General features: G+C 36.9%; 1 protein-coding gene across 2 annotated transcripts in view; it reads left to right on the top strand.

Annotated features, from left to right (window-relative positions):
* Positions 1–8659, top strand: part of GSTCD (glutathione S-transferase C-terminal domain containing) — a 132095-nt gene extending 123436 nt beyond the window's left edge. The window contains exons 11-12 of one of the 2 annotated variants that reach the window (XM_067735416.1): positions 2621–2690; positions 5944–8659. In XM_067735416.1, coding sequence (XP_067591517.1) covers positions 2621–2690; positions 5944–6080 — 207 coding nt within the window. In that variant the 3' untranslated portion in view covers positions 6081–8659. Of the gene's footprint in view, positions 1–2620; positions 2691–5943 lie in introns of those variants that run through there. The other variant, XM_067735418.1, reaches the window with a different exon arrangement.
* Positions 8660–15006: the final 6347 nt, after the last annotated feature.

The raw sequence follows: 15006 nt of genomic DNA, 5'->3' as shown, positions 1-15006 counted from the left end.
GGATGCTGGTAGAAGATAGGAAACTCCTGAGTCAGAGACAAAGGATAGAATTGCTCACAGCAGTAGGAGTAGCCAGACTATCATCATTTTTACGCTGACTCTCTGAGGCCCAGTTCCCACAGGGCAGCACAAACAGGGCTAGCGGACACCTACATATATACAGTGAGTTGCATTATAGGGGAGGAAACCTGAGTTTAGGAAACTCAAATGTTTTACGATGTAGTCTTTAAGTAAGCATGCCTCCCCTTTTCTCTAGAGGGAGACACTGTATAGCTTCCAAGGCCATTCACTATACAAATGTCTTTGAAAAGATAATCTGGAACAGAGGTGAATTTTTCTGTAAAAGGTAAGATAGTAAATAGTTTAGGCTTTGCTAGCCACTTGCAAATCTCCCACATACTCTACGTTGTCCTTGTCATTGTTTTTATTGGTTTACAACCCTTTAAAAATGTAAAAGCCATTCTTAACTTTCAAGCCATACAAAAACAGTTCACAGGCTAGATTTGGGTTGCCAGCCCCTGGTCTGGAACAAAGACAGTGCCTCTGCTTATAAGATGTGAAGAAACACAAGAGACCCACAGAGAATTGTCTTCCAGCGGTAGTCAGAACATTACATAGTTTTGAGACCCACAGAGAATTGTCTTCCAGCGGTAGTCAGAACATTACATAGTTTTGAGTCACCAGTCTGAGCAAAAAATAAATAAACAAAAACCAAAAACTAGACCTTTGTTTTTAATCCGTACTTGAGTGATGCTAGGTAAAGCAAACTCTTAAGAGGGTATATGGGAAAAACCTAGGGCAGTGAGGAGGTAGGCTGCCACAGCCTCACTGGCTGGGGAAAAAATGTAAACTTTCTAGAGTTGGGAGAGATGGGACACCCAGGCTCTTTCAGAGAGCATAAAACTCCCTGGTACCTCAGTTCATCTTTATCTCCTCTTTCTCCCACACCCCCAGAGCTGCTTGGCTACCCGCCCTTTGAGTGTCTTAGGTGTAAATGCTCACAGAGAAGTCTTAACCTCTCGGATGCTATTGCAAGATGGTATCTCAGTATTTCTTAACCATGGTGGGTGGACTGGCAGGCAGAACTAAATGAACCTAGTGCCCGGATATCTTGAGAGTCACCTTGGAAGTATTTTTCTCCATAGTTCAATTTAGGCAGCAAGCCTTTACTGAGTACCTACTATGTGCCTTTCCCTTTCAGAATTTAACTTCTACTGGGGAGAACACATACACAAATAATTCCAATAAAATATGATGAGACTTATCAGGACAAGGGAAGCAAACCTCATCTGAGGTTGTGATTGCCTTGACATTACCTTTACTTAAAGTGAACCTTAATTTACAAACATGAGGACAAAGAGCATGCTTTTCTTCAAATTATATAATTCTAAATTCTTCAGTCTCTTTATGCCAGTTCATGGGAGCTTAGTAAATCTTATTCATTTGAATCATTTTATTAGTATCCTACCCATTGCCACTAAATTTTATAGTGGCCATTAAAGAAGTTTTTTTTTTTTTAGAGTTGAGACAAAAGTAACCCTTCTAAAAGGACCAACATCACACAATCACTTATTTAATAAGGTAATCAGAATAAACTTATTTAAAAGTTGAGACAAAAATAACCCTTCAAAAAGAACCAACACTGCAAATCACTTATTTAATAAGGTAATCATGATAACCTTTTTAAAAGATGTAGGCCTCAAATTGAATGTACAAAAGACCAAGGAGACAAATGATTGATCTGAGTTCAACACTGTTTGCTAAGCTGACAGGTGAGATCATTTACACACTTGGAAACTACAGCTGTTTTGAATGAACAGTTGTCATGGGAGCAGTGCAGTCATCTCAACTCTGAGTAATCACTCACCTTGGGCTACTTGCAGATAGATATAAGAGTGCAGTGCAGACTCATCACCTCTCTGTCCCTTTAAAGGCTTGTTCTTTTCATTAAATTAATCTTTCCTAAAATTGTTAAGCAGAAGCAATAATCTCCCTCCCATTCTCTCCAGTCCCCTTTACAGTCTGTCTTAAAGCACAAATAATGCACCTCCTGCAGCCTTCTGGAGTGGGAGGAGGGAGTGGGCCAGCCTTCTCTCCTCTGAAGGGATGGAGGGAATGGAAGGGTCCAGCCAAGCAGAAGAGGAGCCAGCACCCTGCTGGGGATGTGGGAGAACTGCAGAGGCCACAGTAGTGATCTTCTTTAGTACTTCCTTTCCTTCTCCTAGTAGAGGCAAAGCCACTTAGAATGTCTTCTTGGAGCCATGTTCCTGAGACTCAAATTTTATTCAAAGGAAAATATAAGTGACTTTTAGGTCTTTTAGTTTAACACATTATAACCACAAAATTGTAAGCATATTTTGGCTAAAAGCAGCTGGGTAAAGAGCCCTGAGGCCCTTCCATGCATCTGTTCTTAAGAACTATATCTGAAGAACAGTCTACTTGAAGGGAGAAAAAGTTATTGAGTACCATTTTCTGAAAATGTGCTTCTTTCAAAAATACTATTTGTGCAGCACTTTATGCAATTAAACAATGTAGAGTTCCAGAAAAAGGAGTTCGTTTTTTGTTTTTTAATTTTGAAGCAGATTAAAATAAAGCTACAGTCCATTGCTTTTTCTTTTAGGAACACATGATTCTATGCAGATTTGCAGATCAGACAGCTGTCCAGCTTCCACCCCAACGAAGGCTCATAGGTATGTGTTTTCACAGAGCAGCTGTTGAGTAGATTACGTACAAGATGCCTAGGAATCAATGGACCAACTCTATACGGGAAAATGGGGAACCTCTATTTTGTCCATTTATCAACAAGGCACTAAAGTTTGTTTTTCCCAGAAAAAAAAAAAAATCTGTCTTGAAAAGGGCTCTAACTATAACAATATTTTGTCCCATTTTTGTCAACATTAATACTTTCCAATGTATTTTCAGTGTTTGTACATTGAGTAGAATTATTATGTTAAATCTTATTGTTACAAACAAACTGAAGAATCTATCAAAAGCCATAGAAGAAAATATTAAAGATGGAAAAATCAGCTATGCATGCCAAAATTGATATATTACAAAATGTATAAACAGGGATGATAATGTTTTCTTTTCAGAAAAAAGTATACTCGTATATTATTAATCATAGACCAATTTATTTGACATTTGTATTATTAAACATTACCTAACTTGGAAGAAAAATAGCATTTCAAGTTTAAGTAATGAATTTATCCAAGACTTTGCTTTAGAAAAAGTGATCACATTTGGAAGGATAATAGCAGCTAACAGCTATTGCACGTTTAAACTCTGAGCTAAATGTCCTCCACCCATGATCTCAATAAATTCTTATAAAAATAATTATGGAGTATGTGCTGTTGTTTACATTTTATGGATGGGAGAGCTTGTCCAGGATCCTTCAGCTGGTGGATGGTGAAGCCATACTGTAAACCCTAATTATTTGATTCCAGACATAAAGCTCCATTTTTGCAATGACCCCCAGTGACAGTCACATCACTGGAAGGTTAGGTTCCAAAATTAGGGCTTAACATGATTAAATAAAGTCAAAACTAATCTTAAAAATTATTCAGAAAAGCCCCGCATTGGAGACCATCATGATATAGCAGAAAACAGATTGCTGTTTCTTTGGCTCAGCACCAGGTGTAGTAATTAGCTTGCATTCAGGGACCATGTTGCATGAGAAGTAGTTATCTTTAAACTGTAAACTCAAGGTCAGCATAGCAAGATAATCACAGTTGGAGAGGCATTTGAGACGTGAGTCTGAAGGAACAAGTGATTTCCTTCTTTTTCTACACCCTGGAGCATAAACATATGGAAGAAGCTTGCTCTTTCCTGCATGCAACCTCTTTCATTCTCTTTCCCTCTTCCTCCTCTTCTTCCCATTCCCAACATTTTGAGTAGTTGAATGCACAGTTGAATCTATATAGAGAGAGAGGTATAATTTACGTGTGTGTGTGTGTGTGTGTGTGTGTGTGTATCAAGTTACGTTTGCTACAGCTCCACTAGAGTCAATGAAGGCATAATTGGTGTGATGGATGGGGGTGTATATGTTGATGTTTAGGCATCAAACCAGAAGGGAGTGGCTGGGAGGGAAATTGCTAGAGTGGAGGAGGAGGACCATTTGGCAAGATCGCCGGCATGAAGGGAGGGAAAGTCAGGTTCAAAGTCACAGACCCCATGAAATGTCTACATCTATTCTTTGAACCATACTTTTGTTCTGTGAACATTTTAGGAAGCTTCCCAGACCCTGAAAGGTAGACTACCAACAACTGACTTTCAGTTGTGAAGACACTTCTTCAATATGTAAAAACATGAGACTCTTCTATGTAATGCAAAAGGAAAAATTAACTGGACTGGGGTCAAAGCCAAGGGTAAATGAGCTGCAGTGTAAACCCAGAATGGGTACTGAAGGAATGTAGAGCATCCCATTCTGACAGAGAATGTTTCATTTTAAATTGAAAGGTAGGTGGGGTGGAGGGGGGAGCATTTACAGATGTCTTAAAGGAGGAACAGTATTTTAAGGAAAAAAAGAATGTCAGCCATGCAGCTGTTGATGAAGAGGGGGCCATTTAGCCTAAATAGAATCCTAGACATCTCTTTTTATATCGTTTCTATCGCAGTTCATCCTTTTTGGCATGGGGCCTTTTAGGGGAAATGTACATGTTTTATTTATTTATTTATTTATTTTTTGCGGTACGCGGGCCTCTCACAGTTGTGGCCTCTCCTGTTGCGGAGCACAGGCTCCGGACGCGCAGGCTCAGCGACCATGGCTCATGGGCCCAGCCGCTCCGCGGCATGTGGGATCTTCCCGGACCGGGGCACGAACCCGCGTCCCCTGCATCGGCAGGCGGACTCTCAACCACGGCGCCACCAGGGAAGCCCATACAACATATTTTAAATCTGAATCTTTCGTTGTCAATTTCTTACCTCCTGATTTCACCTTCCACTGTTTTTGTGGGAGGATTCATCTGTCTTCCACAGAAGAACTTTTCTATTTCAGTTACGTCTTTACTTTTAAAGCTGTTTTAGCTTAGCGATTTCTGCTGTCATTCAAATAAATCATTTTAAAATAATGTATAGGAATTATTGTAATTATTGAGGAAAAAATGGAACGAATGAAGTTCTGCATAGTCAGTAACCTTTTTCCAAGAAGATGAAAACGTTTATATATTGAATTTAAAGAAATTGAAAGTGTAAAAGTAAACCTTAGCTTTGAATATATTCAACCCCAAATCAGTTTTTTTTCCTTAGCTACGTTGAATTAGAAGTTTGCATTTGCCAAAGGACACAAAATAACTGCTTTGCTTGCCAGTCAAGTTTCCTCTTTTGTTTTCCAAGATTAGAAAGAAAATTGAATTACCGCTCTTTCATAAGGGTACAGGAGCTCTATTAAATTAAGATTATATTACACTCAACATTACACATCCACCTGAAATAATCAGCACACAGTTGAGAATTTTCTCAAATATTTTTCTGTTATTTCTTCATTGTCCTAAAAACTCCATGTGCAAAATGTAATATGTCTTTCAGGTATCCCTTTGTCTGGATGTTATTTTAGACATTCTTAAAGACAGATTTTTTTTTTTTTTACAATATTGCAGATAATGTATTTTCATAGGGCATGAAGAGGAAAGGTGTTAAAATGGATTTTTAACCAAAGTGGGTAATGGAATCTGTAGTTTTTATTTGAGATTTATTTATAAATACATTTTAAAAGGTTAACATTCTTTAAATTACTAGCAGAAACAAATCTGTGAAATGTCCTATATTTGTAATTGTCTTCTGTCCATACTGATCAAGAATTAAATTGAAAGAGACGGAACAGGACTTGGGGGCAAACATCATTTTGCATAGTACTCGTAGATTTTGTCATTGTAGAGTCCCTTAAACAAATTGAAGCTGCACTGTTAGCTGAAGGGTGTCTCATGTTACCATTTTACTGTATTTCAGGAAAACAGTGCATGTTCCTGGTGGATCTGGATCGAGCAAGAGCTGCAGAAGAACGTGGCTACTCCATTCAAGTGATGTCCATGGAGCCAGAGAGCTGCTCTCCCAAAAATAACATGATTGTGGGAGTCCCCATTTAGAATGAGATATTCCACGTTTGATGTTTTGCCATCCGTCTCTGTGATGAAAGCCCAGTGGCATTCAGGAGGGTCTTGGCATAACTAGGAAACAGCATTAGCCATCTTGAACCTATTGTGCTCAGGGAAGAACACAGCAGGAAAGTCTTGGAGGAAGGCTGCCTGCAAAGCATCACAAATGCTCTTGTAATTGTGATTAAAGGACTGCTGGTTTTCATAGTGAGAATCCCCAGAAGTCTCAGCTGCCAGCAGAGTGATACTCATGAGAGGAGTTTCCATTACTGGAATAACGATTTCTTTCTCAGTTCACAGCTTTTCTGATCTTGCCAGTGTGGGGTTCAGTTCAAAAGAATGTACTTGCAGCCTTAAAACCATTTAGAGATTCAAGTGGAGACCAAAACTAGACTCAGTGGGGTTTGTTTGTTTGTTTTTTATATTTTTAACAATTGTAGTTTTTAAATAATTTTTTCAAAAATCTAGTCAGATAGTTACAGTGTGCTTATATTTTTAAGCCGGGGTGAGTTGGACTTATATATCATTTCATATACTCCTTTTAAACATATTTCTCATAAATTACCAAATAAGATCATTGCTGGTTCAAACATTTTATATGAAGATTTTAAATAATTTCAGTAAATTTCCCATTACAGGAACATGTAATTTGGACTTAAATTCTAACTAATCAGTAAATACATTGATTTATTAATTCAAGTCAATAAATAATTGTTACAGATCCATTATTTTCAAGATCCTGACCTAAATTCGTCTAAGGATACAAAGATGAGTTGCAACAGACACAGTGCCTTGCCTGTAGAAGTAAATCATGTACAAGAGAAAGGTTCATGAATTAGTTAAGTTCTTTACGTCATAATATAATGTATGGTCACAGGATGTGTTTTTCAGATACCAATCTTTTTTTTTTTTTTTTTTGGTAAAACGTACTGAGTATAAATCGCAGGTGGAAGGAGTTGAGTATGAAAGCTTATTTGAGTAGTTCTCTCCACCCAAATTGTCCTTATTCCACCAGCCAAAGTTTTTAAAACCAGATGGCAGGTCTTTTCTCACATGCTGCTAATTATTTTTTACATGTCCTGGGTTATTCCACTTGAGCTGAGATTTATTTCATCGATTTTGATGTTTTCAACCCCCGTATGACACATATCATGAGGAGAAAGGGCTTTAATAAATAACTCTTTCGTCACTGTGGATTAAAATACAGGAATAATTTATAAAGCGTATGGGGGTTTGAACTCTTGCTTTCTGGGATAAAATTAAAGAAAAGAATTAACCATCAGCCCTGAGTATCTTAGTCATTTGCACATATAAACACACCATGCTCTTTTATCCAGGGCTTTTTCAATTGAGGAAAAATTTACAGCCAATAAAATAGCAGATTTTTTTTTTTTTCTTTTGCGGTACGTGGGCCTCTCACTGTTGTGGCTTCTCCCGTTGCGGAGCAACAGGCTCCGGTCGCGCAGGCTCAGCGGCCATGGCTCACGGGCACAGCCGCTCCGCGGCATGTGGGATCTTCCCGGACCGATGCACGAATCCATGTCCCCTGCATCGGCAGGCGGACTCTCAACCACTGCGCCACCAGGGAAGCCCAAAATAGCAGATTTTAAGTGTTCAATTTGAGAAGTTTTGACAACCATATATACTCATGCAAGCACCACCAGAAATAAGATATAGAATATTTCTGTCAGTCTAGAAAATTCTCTCATGTGCTTTCAGTTCAATTTCCCCCACCCCAAAGGCAACCACTCTCTGATTTCTATCACCCTACATTTGTTTTGCCTATTTTTATCCTTCACATAAATGAAGTCATTTAGTATGTAGTCTTTTGTGTCGGGCTTCTTTTGCTCAACATGGTATTTTTTGAGAAATATCCACTTCATTGTGTGTATCAATGCTTTCTTCTTATTCTTAAGTAGTATTTCATTATATCAAAATGTGTTTATCCATTCTCCTACTGGTATTTATTTGGATTGTTTTCACTTTGAGGATATTAAGAATAAGGTCTATGAATGTGCTTGTACAAGTCTTTTTGTAGACATATATTTTCATTTCTCTTGGATAAATACCCAGTAGTAGAATTGCTGGGTCATTGAAGAAATGAATGTCAGTTGCCAAACAATTTTCCAAAGTTGTTGTACCATTTTATATTCCCACCAGCAATGTATAAATGGTCTAGTTCTCTACATCCTCACGAACATTTGATGTTGTCAGTTTTTTAAATTTTTACCATTCTGGTGGATATGAAATGGTATCTCCTTGTGGTTTTAATTTTCATTTCTCTGATAACTAGTATGTTAAGCATCATTTATAAAGTGTCTACTAAAGTCTTTTGCTCATTTTTAAAATTAGGTAATTTGGGGTATTTTTTATTGTTGATTATATATTCTGGATATGAGTCCATTGTCATATAAATGTATTGAGACTATTTTTCCCAGTCTGTGGCTTGCTTACTCATTTTTATAATGAATGTTTCAATTTTTAATAAGCCTAATTTATATTTGTCTTTTATGCTTAATATTTTCTGTGTCCTCTCTAATAAATCTTTACCTACCCTAAGATTATAAAAATTCTTCCTATGTTCTTATAGAAACGTTATGGTTCTAGCTTTTTACATTTAGGTCTATGATTCATCTCAAATCAATATTCACTCATAGAGGTAAGTTTTGAGGAATATACAGTTGTTTCAGTGCCATTTGTTTAAAAAACTTTCCTCATTGAATTGACTTTCAATTGAATTCTCAGTTGAAAAACGATAGATGTGTATGTATGAGTCTATTTCTGAATTCTCTGGTCTGTTCCATTCATCTGTTTGATTATTGGAGCTTTATAGTAAGTCTTGAAATTAGGTAGTTTGTCTTCCAATTTCACTTTTTATTTTGCAGATTATTTTGGCTGTTCTAAATCCATTGTTTTTCCACATAAATTTTTTAATTGGCTTGTCAGTTTCTTTTAAAAACAAAAAGGCTGCTGAGATTTTCGGTATTGCCTGGAATCTTTAGATCAGTTTAGGGAAAATGGACACATTAACAATATTGAGTCTAACAACCCATGAACATAATGTACCTTTCCATGCATTTAGATCTCCTTTAATTAATCTCAGCAATATTTTATAATTTTCAGTGTAGATGTTTTATTTATTATTCTTTGATAGTTCTGAGGCTGTTACCTTGAGTTTTTGCATGCTGTTCCCACTACCCAGAATAGCCTCTTTTACCCCTCCCACTAACATCATCTCATTCAGCCTTCTGTTCTTAAACTCAACCTCCTGAGGGACGCCTTTCCTAACTTCCCTGGAGTTAGGTACCTGTTATAGAATGTGCACCATCCAGAGGAGTCTTCTCCATCCTCCCCAAGTGACTCAAAGCACCCCTTCCCCACCCACAAAAATAAAAGCCCATATGATGAATATGGAGAATAAAAAAGGAAGTGATCCCACTGTTCTCCCACCCTTGTTCTCAGGCATGGAATTCTTCAGCTGTGATGGCTGTGGCCAGTCCTAGACATGGGTATTAACAATTGCTCTTGATTTTTTCTGAGTAAATCCTTGCCAAGGCTTCTTCTCAGCCAGAGCAAATAAAAGGGTTTGGATACAGGCAGCAAGGTTGTTGCAGTGACAACAATCACTGAAAGTGACCTGGTCTCACCCCTACCCTTGTCCATCAAAAGCAGCGCTGCTCCTCAATGATTTGTCTCCCCCATGGTTGTAATATTAGAAGCCAGAGCTTATCATTCATTGACTTTTGAGCCTGGCCCAAAGAAGCAGGGGACAACTTTATCTTATTTAAGGAGACAAATTTCAGTCATATTAGAAAACAAAATATTTTCAGAGCATACATGCAAAGTAAAATGTGCATAACAACAGTTAAATATTTTACCTCATTCTCAAGATTTTGGCTACAAGTGTTGCCAGCTCTGTGGTTCCAGAAAATTGCTGTTAATAGAACTTCCACATACTGACACCTGTTTTTCTATTGACTTTCATAGTATAATTAGAGCTATGTTCCTGTGGAAGTCATGGAATTGTAATAAGGCATACATTTTGTTTAAAGTACAAATTTTTGAAAACAGACTCTCAATGCAAAGTAGTTAGGAGTTTTTGAATAGGTTTTTAGATTACACCAGAAGTACATGCCTGTTGAGGAAAAACTAGATGTGGCTAAACAAAAAGAGGAAACATTTTAAAGTAACTTAATACTGTGTTGTATTCCTTCCTAGACTTTGTTCTGCACATGTGCGCGCACACACACACACACACACACACACGGATTTATTTAACAAACACTAATACTGTATTTAGTATTTGCTAGGTACTATTCTTTACAAATAATAACTTATTTATTCTTTTTTTTAAGTTATTTAATCCTCGTAATGACCCTAAAAGCTAGACACCATTAGTAATCCCATTTTACAGAACTAAGGCCAACGTTTCATAGTAAGAGCAGACCCAGATTTGAACTTAACCAGTGAATGGCAGAGATAATATTCAAATTTAGGCTCCTCAATAATCCTCTTAGGATCGGCTGAAACAGCCTATACTAACTAAGTCCCTGTACCTTTTGAAGTTCTACACAAGAAAGATGTATTTTTTGCTCACACTACATATCCACGTTAGCGCTGATCCTACATTATCTTCACATCTGACCAGGCAGCCTCTACTAGGAACGTAGCTTGTCTCATGGCAAAGGAAAGATAGGCATGGCAAACTATCAGCTGGCTACTAAAGATTCTGCTCAGATCCGTTATACTGCACTTCCCTTATTTTGTTGACAAAAGCCAATTACATAGCCACTCCTGAGTTTAACAGGGTGGAGATGTGTATATAACCTTGGTGGGGGGCGTGGGGGGAGGCGGGTTGCAGATAATTGCAAACAATAATGTACCACCAACAATATAGTTGAAGGAGAAAGAGAAGAAGAGGAAAAGAAGGAAGAAGAAAACAGAAAGAAAAGGCCATTGTATCTTCCAGTTTAGAAACAGATTCTGAATGCTATTGCCTTGGTGTAGGGCATTTTACTGGATCCATCAAAGAGAGAAAAGGCATGTATGTGCCACAAGCTTTTCTGACATTGCTCTGTGGACTTTTCATACTTACTTTCAGAAAGGAATTTTCCAGAAGACGCTCAAAGGGGTTGTTTTTATTGTTATAGAAGGTTGGAGAAACTTCTACTAAATGGAGTTTCAAATTTGCAAATTTTGCCTCCTGTGTTAAAGTGCTTGATCTATAATGCCACATATTCCTTCAGGAAGGTATGAGTTTACATGCCTAGGAATGTATGATTGTTTATATCCCTGTACTCTTAACCAACACAGGCATTATCAGAATTTTGTTTTAATCTTGGCCAATTTGATGGTCAAAAATCCTATTTTGTTTTGATATTCATTCTTGAAATTATTCATATAATTGCATATTTTTCATATGTTTATTGGCCATTTACATTCTGCAAATTCATCAATTTGTTCATTTAATCAACATATATTGACCTCTTGCTTTGAGTTCAAGTATTGTGTACATATTTCTGGCTCATTTTTCATCTGGTACTTTCATTTTTTATATAAGGATTAGTAAAGGGTTTTTAAAATATATATATATATATTTCTCAGTTGTTTTATTTTTAAAATTTTTATTGGAGTATAGTTGATTTACACTAAAGGTTTATTTATGGGTTAAAGACTTTTGTTAATTACATTACAATTTAAATTGGCCTTTATGGGGGAAGGTGTTGTGTCTGTTTTTGTTTTGCTGTTATAAAATTTAAAATACACATTTTATCATATGTGTCACTCTTTTTCTTGTGATCTCTGCTTAGAAAGATTTTTCCCACCCAGTGATAAAAAAATACTCACCTATATTTTTGGTATTCTAATTCTTTAATAATTTTAGTTTTTACATTTAAATCGTTTACTCAGTAAGAATTCCTTTCGGTGGGTGGTTTGAGGTAGAAATCTAATATTTGTTTTCGTGTTATTAGCTACTTTTCACCATACTATTATAAAAATCTAACTTTTTCCATTGATTCCAGATGCCTTTAAAATACTAAGTATGCACTGGACTTTCTTCACTTTTATTCTTTTCTATTGAATTCTTGTACCAGAATCATACTCACTAAATTATTGCAGCTTTATAAGACATTTTGACATCTAGCAAGTAAGTTTCATGTTTGGTAATAATTTCAAGGGTTTGTGACCTGAGACAGAGAATGTCTCTCTCCTGAAATTGTACCCTATGGTTCAAATAGACATGCATTTTCCTAGAGAGAGGGGCCATAGTCTTAATTAGATTCTCAAAAGGATCCGTGACCCCAAATAACATTATAACTGATCTAAAGGAAGCAAAAATGTAACAGAATTCAATGTTCTGCCCGAAAGAATTAGCCAAATATTAGAATCTTTTTTCAATATTTACAATAAAAGAATCATTATTTGCTTTTGCAGGATTCCTTTTTCATAGCTCTCTAAAGAAGCCAGGTTTTGTTCATTTGTATTTGTTTGTTTGCTTGTAGGTCTAGTTTATCTGACCTGAATAACGACATTTATAATCGAGCAAGAAAACAAAGTTCAACAGCAAACAGAGGAGAATATTTACTGGATGACTGATCTAAAGCATCCTGAACGTTTCCGTAATGTGAGTCAGATACTGTGTTAGCTGCTGTCACCTTCTAGAAGGAAGCTTTCTGCCTAACTAAAGTGGCCTCTCCCGGTTACTTGCTATCTCCCCACAATACCTGTGTACGTTTATTATTTGTCCCTCCATAGAATTTAAGCTCCAAGCAGTCTGTTTTATCTACCATTATACTTTCAGTACTTAGTCCAGTGTCAGGCACATAGTAGGAACTCAGTGAATGTTTATAAAATGAATACTATATATTTAACACCTTCCATATGGGGTGAAAATGCATATGAGGTTTTCCTTTCCCATCTGTAGACATACATCCAAGCATCAGGCGTGTGGGCTTTTCTTATTGTTTGGGTTTATGTTGTTTTTATTTTGTTTATTGTTCTTCAAACACATTTAGCAAATCCAGTGTAAAGAAGAATAAGCAGTGACAGTTATTGCCTATGTCATCTGAATAGCTTTTATGCAGAAACTACTGGTAAATTATTTTCGCTGTCCAAGGAGGAAAAGGCAAAAGGGAATATGCTTAAGCTAAAGTGAGAAGAAAAGTTTCTCAACAAATGTCAGTTGGATGTTTACCATTATAAACCTGTCCCAGCATAGAGCAGGGCTCACTCGAAGTGATTAGTAAATATATGTTAAATGAGTGTTACTGAACGACCATTAAAGAAATAAAACCGTGGAATGTGTAATCTGTAGGGAGAGGGCATTTCTCGGTCACTGGGGCTGCTTCAGTGAGAAAAGAGATGCTTGCTCTTCACATGTCTGATGACTGGGCTCAGTTACTGATCAATTCTCACCATCTGCCTGCCTTTCAGTCAGAAGGGGACCGTATGCACAGCCTGGGAGTCTCACAGACTACTTTCCTTGTATGATGCTTCCCCCTTTGCACAGAATAGCTCGCTCAATTATCTGAAAATAATAGATATCCCAGTATAATTTTGGAATGCACCACATATTTTGTTGAGAACGACAACCTTATCCCTTACGAAGTTCTCAGTAATTAAGAAAAGTGAGCTAGAACTTCTTGGATAGGCAAGGAAACACAGCATAAGGGTAAAAGTTTACCATACACAGTTAAGACCATGGTCTATACACATAACCAACTAGGCATTGACTATATATAATAGTAATAAAGGTGACTTTTCTGTATAACCAAATTTATTTTCACTGCAAATTTTAAATGATCATCTGACTCATTTCTTTGTTTCACACCTGTCTATTATTTCTATTAGATCCTTCGTAGATCGTCCCACAGTTTACTTTGAATTTAATGAGACTAAAAATACATAAGTACATTCCTAGGTAAATGGCGACTGTTCTTCCTTTATTATATTTTGAGTTTAGAACTTCCACAATGCAGGGATGACAATGATACTCTTTAATCGGATTTTTAACTGAGTACTTGGAGGCAGGTTTGCTGCTGAATTGAGAGCAGATAGTTACTTCGGGAAAGCATCTGTGTGTGTATTTGGGGAAGTGAAAGAAGGTCATGGGGAGAGAGGAAACAATGCATATAAATTAATACAGCTCAATTCCCTCCCCAATCTCCCCATAAGAGAGCATCTTCACGTTATTCCCAGAATTACACAACTAGAAATAATTGATGTAGCAAAACATGAATTTCAACACCTTTAGTAAATTGAGCACCCAAATTTCCCGACAGACTAAAGTCAATCTGATTTTTGAAAAAACCCCCAGCAGGAGATTTTAGCTTATTTCTCCATAAATCTTTAGTATATTTTCCATATCTCACCTCAAGGAAATTCTGTTTTAACCACATTCTTCGTGCTACATTTAAAAGGCATCTCAGGTGCTTATGTCAGTGGAAAGGAGCGGGAGCTATGAACTAACTTTCTTTGTTTTAAATTTGAAGAGACTTGAAAAGTATTATTTTTACCTGTTTATTATTGCTTATGTAGTATTGTTAGAATTATCATCAGAATGACCCGTCCTAATTTTACCTTTTGAGTCTTAGGGGTAAGTCTTTCAATATTCCTAAGGCTCCCTTCCAAACCTAGCTCAATTTCCACCTCCTCCTGGGCTGTAAATCTTGGATGCTTTACAGAAGCTACCTGAATAGAATCATTAATGCTAATTACTGTCTTAATGACCTGCAGCTTTCTAAGTCTAGATGTCTGGCAGGGAGAAGCCCTGCCTTTGTTCTTCCTCAAAATAATCTTGGCTATTCCTGCCCTTTTGCTCTCTTCCATCTAGAATTTAAGATCTACTTGTCAAGTTCTATGAAAAAGCCTTTACTGGATTTAGAGATTGCGTAGAGAAGAATTAACATCTTAACAA

The sequence above is a fragment of the Pseudorca crassidens genome, chromosome 4 (assembly GCF_039906515.1).
Source record: "Pseudorca crassidens isolate mPseCra1 chromosome 4, mPseCra1.hap1, whole genome shotgun sequence".
Classification (NCBI taxonomy): Eukaryota; Metazoa; Chordata; class Mammalia; order Artiodactyla; family Delphinidae; genus Pseudorca; species Pseudorca crassidens.
The sequence above is the reverse complement of the archived record's forward strand: the minus strand, read 5'-3'. Positions and strand labels throughout refer to the sequence as shown.